Raw genomic sequence first — 10,574 nt, forward strand, 5'->3', positions numbered from 1 at the left:
CAGATAGAGAGATAGATAGAGATATAATTATAGATACATACACATGGTTGTTGCATCAGTAAAACAGTAAGGAATATGGGGAATTGTAATTAAACTACTGCTGGAAATTACATTCCTGCCTTGTTAGGTAAAATAGAATATGGAAGGTGAAAGCAAAGATAAGTTCCTGAAGGACATGAAAACTCCACTTAATGCACTAGAATCATAAATTTTAAGTGGGTCATTTGGAATTCATCTTTTGTGTTGCAGTTAATTTAATGAGTGTAGTCAACCATCTATATATATAAAAGCCTAAGCAACCATTCTGACCAGATATATAAAAGCCTAAGCAACCGTTATGACCAGACGACCAAATGACCGGCTGGTAGCTTTGAGTTGCACTGATCACCAGGGGGCAGACACTCAACATAGGAGCTGCCCCCTGGTGGTCAGTGTGCTCCCACAGCCAATTTCCTGCGGCCAGCCAACCTCTCGTGGTCCCTCTCCCTGACTGGCCAGCCCAGATCGCAGGCCAGGCCAAGGGACCCCACCTGTGCATGAATTCGTGCACCGGGGCTCTAATTATACTATAATTTTGTAGCTACTAGAAATGTTAACATCTTTACCATGAAAATTACTAACATACAAACACACATATACATAAAGCTCTTGACTGCTTATTTGTAGATTTTCAATACCAAAAGCTGATGAGTAATTTTCTATCTACCTATTATTATGATGTTATTTTAAATAATCATTGATTGTTTTTAATTATCAAAATTCTATTTTAAAATTCAAGATACTTTATAATCTAGTAATAAACAAAGAAGGAGGAAATTTCTTCCAGTTTTCCAAATACCATGTGAGCAGTTTTAAGAATGAAATCATAGAGAATCAACTAGAAAAATCAAATTGGAACTAGACTTAATGCTGGTACAGTATTTAGTCTCTACTGAATAAAGCCAGAATCAGGCATTTGATGGAATCTCAAAATATGTCCAGGTCATTAATGGTATCCAGGACTCAGGAGCAACTATGCTGTTTCCAGCCACAATGACTAAACAGAAGGAGTATTAGCCATTACTATGCTTAACTTCCTAAACTACTAGAGATTATAGTAAAGATTTAAATGAACTTAATGTCTGCTTTTTAGTCTTCTTCATATCTTCATTGTATTATTAATAACTAACATTTAATACTTACAATATGACAAGCTCTGCCTTCTCTCACTTAATCCTGATAAACTTCTCTGAAACAGTCATTAACAATCCTATTTTGAGGTAATTAAGGCTTAGTGAATTAAACAAACTCGCCCTCAGTTTCATAGGTAGTAAATATATACTAGTTTTTCTTAGTACTTAAATATAAATATATTAAAGCAAGCCACCAATCAATGTCACCCCAATAAATTCTTTTTAAAAATATTTTTATTTTTTAAAATATATTTTTATCGATTTCAGAGAGGAAGGGATAGAAACTTCAATGATGAGAGACTATCATTAATTGGCTGGCTCCTTCACATCCCCTACTGGGGATCGAGCCTACAACCAGGGCATGTGCCCTTGACCAGAATCGAACCAGGGACCCTTCAGTCCACAAGCTGACGCTCTATCTACTAAGTGAAACCGGCTAGGGCCCCAATAAATTCAATAAAAAGTAAGCTACCAGATAGTTTCAGCATTAACTTTCATTGAAGAATTGGATTAAGTGAAAGACCTTTAAGTGAGCCAATAAGATCAGGAGAAACGAAATACACAACTTTAAGATTTGTGAACCCTTAACTAAGTTATTTAAAAACACTTAGTAGTTAGCACTCCTAAAATAAGGCAGGATATCATAAATTCTATAATATGTCCTATCCACAGTACACAGGGGTAAGACAGGAACGGAAAATAAGCCAGATTCAATCTTGCAGAGATCAGATTGCCTTTTAAGTACCAGTGAAACAGACTTCCGGTTTAGTGATAATATTAATGATGAAACACATAAGTCAGCTGAGCTACAAGTAGGTTGGCATACAAACTCTAAAAGATAAGGCTGAGTCACTTATTAATTTGAGATCAATAAGACAACGGAAGTGGGTGAGAGGTAGGGAATACACAGCCTCAATGACGTGGAAAAGGCTAATCTGCACAAGGGAATTAAGAAGTACATAATATATTTCCTTATATTAACTTGCTGCTTAAATATGGGAAATCAGGAAGTTTTTCAGGTTGGATAACACAGTATAAAAGATTAAAGAACAGGTTAGAGCAGGATAGTAGGCACCTGTGAGCCACACAATCTTTTCAGAGTCCTCTAGGCATGATACAATTCAGCCCTTTCAGGTCCCCTCTGTTCTCACTGGCCATTAATTCCCAACCTTTGCACAATGAGATAGTTCCCCTCAAGCATTGCCACCCACAAACCCAAACTAGCTCATGTTCATACAGATACTTTAATACATAATATATCCTGGATCTAACAAGTAAATGTGCCAAAACCCACACCAGGGTAACCTGTTTTTTTTTAATGCTGACTTCACCAGTTGAACACAGATTCCCCAACATGCTATTTTAAAACTTCTTATTTATCACCATCTAATAGCTGAAATGAACATTGGTATAGCAGACCATGTCCAGTAAGATGAATTATTGTGATTTCTAAACAGAATTCAAGAAATCAGAAGTATACAATGAATGCTTTGTAAGCCCAGCAACCAGAACTGAAGCTTTAGCTTATCCTCAAAACTCATGTGTATATGAGTTGGAAAATTCTTTAAAATCTATCACTGTTTACAACTTTTTTAAAAAATATATTTTTATTGATTTTAGAGAAAAAGGGAGAGGGGAAGAGGGATAGAAACATCAATGATGAGAAAGAATCATTGATCAGCTACCTCCTGCTCATCCCCCACTGGGGATGGAGCCCGCAACCCAGGCATGTGCCCTTGACCGGAATCAAACCTGGGACTCTTCAGTCCTCTGGCCGATATTCAATCCACTGAGCCAAACCAGCCAGGGTACTGTTTACATCTTGATGCTTCCTTATTTATGTTTGGTCAAATGTGTTCTAAAATCATCATTACCAAAGATTCAAAGAGTCCAAAGACCAGCTGTGATCACCCTGAATAAAAGGTTTACCTCTTGGTTGGTTTCTCCATTTAGTGCTGCTACAAGAGTTGAATGCTATGTTTAATGCTGGTTTCAGATCTAAACTGCTGATCATAGGATTTTAGAGACTGAAATTATACCTCTCCATTTAGATGTAGATATTGAGCTCCAAATACAACATAGTAAGAAATGAAACATACAAAAAAATTTACCCTATCAGATAAAAAGCTTTTTGGAAGGTGGCCTAACAAGAGGCTCAGAGATTGTTTTAAATCAGATCTGTAGCATACTACACATGTTTTTAAGTACTATATAAATCTAGGCTAGTTAATATTCATTTTTCAAGCAGTCTCACCTTTATTTGCTTGAAAACAATAGCCTTTTTTCAAAAGCAAAGACCTGCCCTTTTACGTATTTGAAGTCTACCAAAAAAAATTACCAATAGCCGAAACCGGTCTGGCTCAGTGGATAGAGCGTCGGCCTGCGGACTGAAAGGTCCCAGGTTCGATTCCAGTCAAGGGCATGTACCTTGGTTGCGGGCACATCCCCAGTAGGAGATGTGCAGGAGGCAGCTGATTGATGTTTCTCTCTCATCGATGTTTCTAGCTCTCTTTCTCTCCCTTCCTCTCTGTAAAAAATCAATGAAATATACTTAAAAAAAAAGAATTACCAATAATAAAAAAGTTAAGCTTCTAATATTGAACTCTGATATGTATTTGTGATACAACAAATAACCATCTTCACTTCTAAAAATGCACACTAAGTAATCAAGCTATTACTATAATAGTTCCTAAAAATCAAGTCATAAGGCAGACATGTCAGGAAATGACACTTACTCAAGAGTTACAAGGGGATAATCAACATCAACCATGATCTGTGCAGTCAGCATCAACTGTGGTCCTGCTAGCAAAACCTATTTAAGGACTAAAACACTTACATAATAATTGAAATAGTGAGTTTATGTTAACTCCTTGGATCAATATACACATTATAAAATTGGATCCCATGGCCCTGGCCAGGTAGCTCAGTTGGTTAGAGCATTGTTCGGATATGCCAAGGTTGCAGGTTCAATCCCTGTCAGGACACATACAAGAAGCAACCAATGAATACATGGAACAGACTGACAAATGTCAGAGGGGAGTGGGGTGGAGGGGACTGGATAAAGGAAGATAAAGGGATTAACTAAAGAACATATGTGCATAACCCAAGGACACAGAAAATAGTGTGGTGAGGGCTGAGGGAGGGGGTGATGGGGGCTGGGTGGAAATGGGCAAGGGTGGGGAAATGGGAGATCTACAATAGTGTCAACAATAAAAAATTCAAATTAAAAAGAAAGAAGAAGAAAAAAAGGTCCTGGCCATTGTGGTTCAGTTGGTTGGAGCATTGCCCAATACACCAAAAGATGGGGGTGGGGGGGCAGCCAATCAATGTTTTTCTCTCACATCTTTTTTGTTGTTATTGATAATCCTCACCCAAGGATATTTTTCTCCATTGATTTTAAGAGGGAGGGGGAGAGATAGAGAGAAACATAAATTGGTTGCCACAGGCGCCCTGACCAGGGCCTAAGATCAAGCCTGCAACCGAGGTACCAGAATTGAACCTGTGACCCTTCAGTTGGAGGGCAGACGCTCTAATCACTAAGTGAAACTGGCTAGGGCTTTCATATCTTGTTTCTCTCTCACATCAATGTTTCTGTCTTTATCTCCTCCTTCCTCTCTCTAAAATTAGTTTAAAAAAAATAGAAGCAACCAATAAATGCATAAATAGGTAGAACAACAAATCAATGCTTGTTTCTCAAATCAACCAATAAAAATAAATAAAACTGGATCCCAATGTAATATAAACATACACACAGAATTACTAAAATAAGCTAAAAATTAATATGTAATAATTTCATTTTCAGGCATTAAACTATCCGCATACCACAGTCCAAATGCAGATAGCTCAGAGGCAGTTTCCACAAAATTTTATTTTTTATCCTTACCCGTAGGTATTTTTTCCATTTTTTCAAAGAGAGTTGAGAGAGGGAGTTGGGGGAGGAGAGAGAGCAACAAACATCCATGTGAGAGAGACACATCGATTCGTTGCCTACCACACATGCCCTGACCACCCTGCAACCAAAGTATGTGCCTTTGACTGGGAATCCAACCCAAGACCCTTCAGTCTGATGGCCACTGTAACCACCGAGGAAACCCGGCCAGAACAGTTTCCACAAAATTTGAAGAATAGTGACCTGGTGCCTCTATTTCTTTCAAATTTCCTTAGAGCTTACAGAGACTCAAATTATTTAAATGACTTACGGAGTGCTTCACATAATACAGTTGGTTATTCAATACTTGTAAATTATTACCAACGTTTTAAAAGAAGGGTTAACACAGTGGTTCACAGTGGGTGATTTTACTCTCCACTAGACATTTGACAATGTCTAAAAGACATTATGGTGTCACAAGCTGAGGAGGGGGGATGCTACTGGCATCTAGTGGGTCGAGGGTCCAGAGATGCTGCTAAACATCCAATAACGCACAGGGCCAGCCACGAAAACAAAGCAAATGTCAATAGTGCCAAAGTTTAGAAACTTTCGGTTGATCAAATGTGGTTCAGACTTGGAAACTTGTGTTAATGCAGATACAGTGGTAGGTTCTGGGAATACAAAGCATAAAATAAGAGCATAGGTTTTGAAATCCCAGAGACTTGGGTTCCAATCTTGGCTCCATCATTTACTAAAATAATGCAATCTGCCCTCGCCGGTTTGGCTCAATGGATGGAGCGTTGGCCTGTGTAATGAAAGGTCCCAGGTTTGATTCCGGTCAAGGGCGCATACCCAGGTTGTGGGCTCGATCCCCAGTAGGGGGTGTGCAGGAGGAAGCCAATCAATGATTATCCCTCATCATTGATATTTCTATCTCTCTCTCCCTCTCCCTTCATTTATGAAATCAATTTTAAAAATATTTTTAAAATGTTACCAAATAAAAAATAAAATAATGCAACCTTGGACGAACTACCCAACCTTTTTGTTTCAAAACAGAGTTAATGCCACTTCTCTCAGTTACTGTGAGGATCATTTGAAACAACATATGTAAAGTGGCTAGCACAGTACACAGTACACGATTAACAGAAAATAAAGGGGGAAACTGTCACAATCTAGAAGAGCCTAATGAGACATGGACTCAATGTAACGTAATCTCTTAGGCGGATTCTGGAATAGGAAAAAAAGACAGTAGGCAAAAACTGAGGAAATCTAAGCGTGGGCTTAGTTAATAATAATGTATCAATATTGGTTCATTAATTGTGACAAATATACTATACTAATTCAGATGTAAATAAAAGGTAAACTGAGGGAAGGACATATGGGAACTTCTTTGTAAATCTAAGTCTATTCTAAAATTTTAAATATTTATTCAAAAAGTAAAAAGACACTTAAAAATCCTCTACTTAAAATATTTCCTCACACACACACAAAGTAAAACAGAAAAGTGACAATCTTTCTTCCTCTTTCTTTCTCTGAACTAATAGGACACAGTCTCTACCTTCAAAGGACACAGTCCCTGCTCTTTACCTATTCATACCACCTGGATGATGATGTCAAGCTCTGAACATATTCAATTAAATAAAGGCCAGTAGCAGATGTGAGGACAAGATGTGAAACATGCCAGAGGATTTAACTCTTCATTAGAAAATATAAGAATTCTAAATCATTTAAGAGAATTTTATTTAAGAATTATATTTGTCAAAAGATGTTTTAAGACATTACTTAATTATAGAATTGTCAAGACAAAGAAAAAGGACTATATTTATTAGATACTAACCAAATCCTGACAATAGATAAAGGTAGAGAACTGTGTTCTGAGTGTTAAAACTGGGCAGCTGTGACTGAGTGGGGAAAAATTCCTGTACACTGATTCCAGTACTGCAACATTTTTACTGCGTATTGGTTTGGGAGTCCAAAGTTTGTTTTCCTCTTATATGTCATTATAATTGTCATGCAGAAGACTGAGATTGCCTGCAGGCAGGTAAAGTATGTAAATAAATCTCTACTAATAAGGACAATTTAAAAATATGTTAAGAGAGCTATCAACAAAAGTAGGCATTGGCCACTGCTTTAGTTCATACAGATTAATGAGATAGCATATGGGAAGTACTTTGAGCTCCCTGGAAAAGTGATACCAGGTGAATTCAAAGAATTAAGTTACAGTATAAAGGGATAGCAGGATAACATACCACTTTCTTGTTTGTCTATATTAAAAGACAAATATCTTTGAAGTACTTACTGAAAGTTAACATACAGACTTTTCTACACAAATCAGGTCCCTAGTCGTACAGCCCCTTTAAGGTATGGCAGCGTTATTAATCGGTAGAGAAACAGACGTGCAAAGCTGCTTGCCAGAGCACACAGAAAGGGAATGGCAAGGAACCAGGAACGGAGGCTCCTATTACTGTGCTTACTGGGACTGGGACAAGGCAACTAAAGGGTGGAAGAGGTAGGTTGCTAACAAATGCTAACAGGTAGGTTGCGACAGTAGCAAGCCAAACAAATGAGAAAAGGCAGTGGGCCCTTTTCTGCCACTGCACCTGGTGTGCAGAGAACAGTGGTCTTGTCCTTGGGTTCAAATCCACTAAGCAGGACTTCAACTCTTCTTTCTGAAAGTCCTCTATTTAATTTTGAACACATATTCCCTTCCACCATCTAAGAATCTGTCCACAAATGCTCCAAGCTTAGAATTGGTATTTCAGTTGTTGGAGAAAATAGGATGCCATATTTTTAATTATGTAAAATTTGGGAGTTTCTTTCACTCAGAAAGTGAGCCTAAAGATTTCTCATGACTATTTCCAGTATCATTTGATTTAAATTCTCAAATGATGAAAAGTATTTTCCTTCACAATGTAAAACAAGAAAAAAATCTGAATGTAGATATCATGTGCTTTTCTGAATCCTTTAAATTGGATCAGAATAGGTCAATGTTATGGTTGTTCTTAGAAAAGTACAGAAGAAAAGCAGTTCTTAATCACAATTTGTCATTAACTTTTGAAGATTAAAAGGAACATTACTAATTATAAGTCAAACACAAGACTGGGGCCACTGAGGTGCACCCATTTGACCCAAGTCAATTCACTGACCACTGACACCTGGTTAGCGTTTTACAAACGAAAAGCCTTTTGTCAGATAGGAACCAATTTACCTAATACCCCACACTGCAGCTACAGAAAGGGGAAAAGTTGCAACTTATCTAAAAGGGGGGGGGAGCCAAGTTTTAATCTGGATATCTTAACTACATTTACTGAGTTATAGATATGCTAGAATGGAAATTTTGTAACTGATCATCCGATTCCGTTTATTTGGACATTTAAAGAAACCAAGATACTAAGCAAAGTGCCCCCAAAGATATGATTAAACTGGTGGCAGAATTCACCAGCGTCTTTCCTAATGTCATGCAACCATTAAAAAAAAAAAAAAGTCAAAAACCTGTATTCATTGAAATATTCCTTATCCAGAAAGTGTATCCCGCGCGAGAACAGTAGCCTCAGCTCACCTGCCCGCCCGGTGACCCTGCCCCTCCCCGGACAGGGTCCTCAGCACCTACCGGGAGGCCTCTGCGCCGGGCTGGGGAGAGCGGAGAGGTTCAGCGCCGCCGCCTTCTCCCGCACCGTGGCCATGGCCGTGGCTACGGGAACACCACCTCCTTCGTCCGCTGCGCCGTGAAGTGCGAGCCCGCGGCTGCCAGTTAACTGGTCCGGGACGGGGCGGGGCTCCCACCAGGCCCCGCCCCCGACGGAGGACTGGCCCGCCCCACCGCGGCCCCCGCGCGCCCACACCGCCAGTCACGTGCCTGCCGGGGCCGCGAGTAACCAGCCGCCCGGCGCACGAGGAGAAGGTACGGGCCCCGCCTCAAGGAGAGCGCCGTCCCTTCCCCGCGCGAGCGATGGCCAGGTAGCACGTCTGTCTGTGCGTCCGGCCCTGTGGGTGCGCGCCGGCCCCCACGCGGCCCGCATCGCACAGCCGCTCAGCACCGTCCGAGCGCAGGCGAGGGAAAGTGCCCGAGGGGCCCTGCCAGCCCAGCCGGGCGCAAACCACGTTCCCTGGTTGATGAGCTCTGAGACCCTTCGCTGTGCCTCAGCGTCCTCACCTGGGACGCGGCGGTAGTATTAGAACCCGCTTCGCGGGGTTTTTTTTATGAAGATTACACGAACTAATTAATGTTCAGCATTTTAGTAGTTGGGTTTGGAACATAGTGCTTATTGAAATTATGTCATGGTAATAAGAGCATCTGGTTTTTCACACATTCTCTCCATGTAAAGAACAAACAAATCTTGATCTGGCCCAGGAGAGCAACGTCTAGAGGTCACAGTCAGGAGGGCATCTGGCTGGCCTTCGGCTGGCGGCCAAGGCAATGGGTGCCGCCTCCAAAGTAACTGTGTGTCAGACGGGTGGGGACAGAGTTGGCTGTGGAAAGGGAGTGACGGCGAGGGAAGCGCGGAGGGAGGACTGTTAAGGGCAAGTTGAAACCAGGGAATCCAGGGGTCCGATGTTGGGTACCTCTGAAAGGATGAGTGATCTAAGAGAACAATAATGTAACTGCCAGATATTTACCCTTTTAAAAAAAAAATTGGGTATTTTGCAATTACTTTAAACCTTTTGTGCATATAATAAATGTCTTCTTGGAAGGAGGAAGCAGGTTATAAATTAAAATGATGTTTAAGTGGGAGTTCATTACTTAACTCATTGGAAGAAGCTCTACATGTTGTTTCTTAAAATACATACTAAGAAGCTGTGATCCCAGGGGCCTGAGTTTGGTGGGCAATTGCTCTTCCTAAGATTTAGTAGATTGCTAATGGTTTAGCCCTTTTTTTATGTGCTCTCTCCCCCTGGCCTCACTTCCCTTAAAGGAACTTCCTTTGTAATTTCTCCCTTGGTTACTGCTCAGAGATAAGATACAATTTAGGATCAGTTTCCAGCTCACAGTAGGCCTGTTGTTATCTTTAGTCTGTCCCAGGTTACATAACTGCATGAACACACAAGTCCATCCTCACTACTTGCAAGAAAAAAAGTTCTTCCTATTTCTGAAAACAAATCTTGACGAACACCAATATTGGGTCTTTTGATAAGGTTGGTTACTTCAGTGACCATTTTGATAATTTATATCACCTATCAAAGAATTTTTACCAGCTTGTACTATATTTGTCTATCTCACCTGAAATGCTCTCTTTCCTCTTCTCTACCTAACCACATTCTGTGTACCTGGAGGCCTAACTCAAATCCCACCTTCTTTACTGGACATATATTTCAGATTATCTTGATATATTTCTTCTCTGACCATCAATGGCATTTATCAAGAACCTTACTATTTGTATAGATAGGTGCTACCTAATTTCAGCATACACATCTTGATTAACAAGGTTGGAGAATGGTCCAGGGCAAGAAGCATATTTAACCTTTCAGATTTCTCTCAGTATCTGTAGTGTTGGGCACAGAGTAGATGTCTTAATTGTCCCTATCAGAATACAGAG

General features: G+C 40.1%; 1 protein-coding gene and 1 long non-coding RNA gene across 3 annotated transcripts in view; one reads left to right on the top strand and one right to left on the bottom strand.

Moving 5' to 3' along the window:
- The window catches only part of DEPDC7 (DEP domain containing 7), a 16,914-nt gene extending 8,139 nt beyond the window's left edge, over positions 1-8,775 (bottom strand). The window contains exon 1 of one of the 2 annotated variants that reach the window (XM_006771463.2): positions 8,651-8,775. In XM_006771463.2, the coding sequence (XP_006771526.1) occupies positions 8,651-8,723 (73 nt within the window). In that variant the 5' untranslated portion in view covers positions 8,724-8,775. Of the gene's footprint in view, positions 1-8,599 lie in introns of both variants that reach the window. The other variant, XM_015568991.1, reaches the window with a different exon arrangement.
- Positions 1-10,574, top strand: part of LOC102756419 — a 25,563-nt gene that overhangs the window by 11,310 nt on the left and 3,679 nt on the right. The gene's annotated exons all lie outside the window — the stretch shown is intronic.

Source organism: Myotis davidii, unplaced genomic scaffold (assembly GCF_000327345.1).
Source record: "Myotis davidii unplaced genomic scaffold, ASM32734v1 scaffold425, whole genome shotgun sequence".
NCBI lineage: Eukaryota > Metazoa > Chordata > Mammalia > Chiroptera > Vespertilionidae > Myotis > Myotis davidii.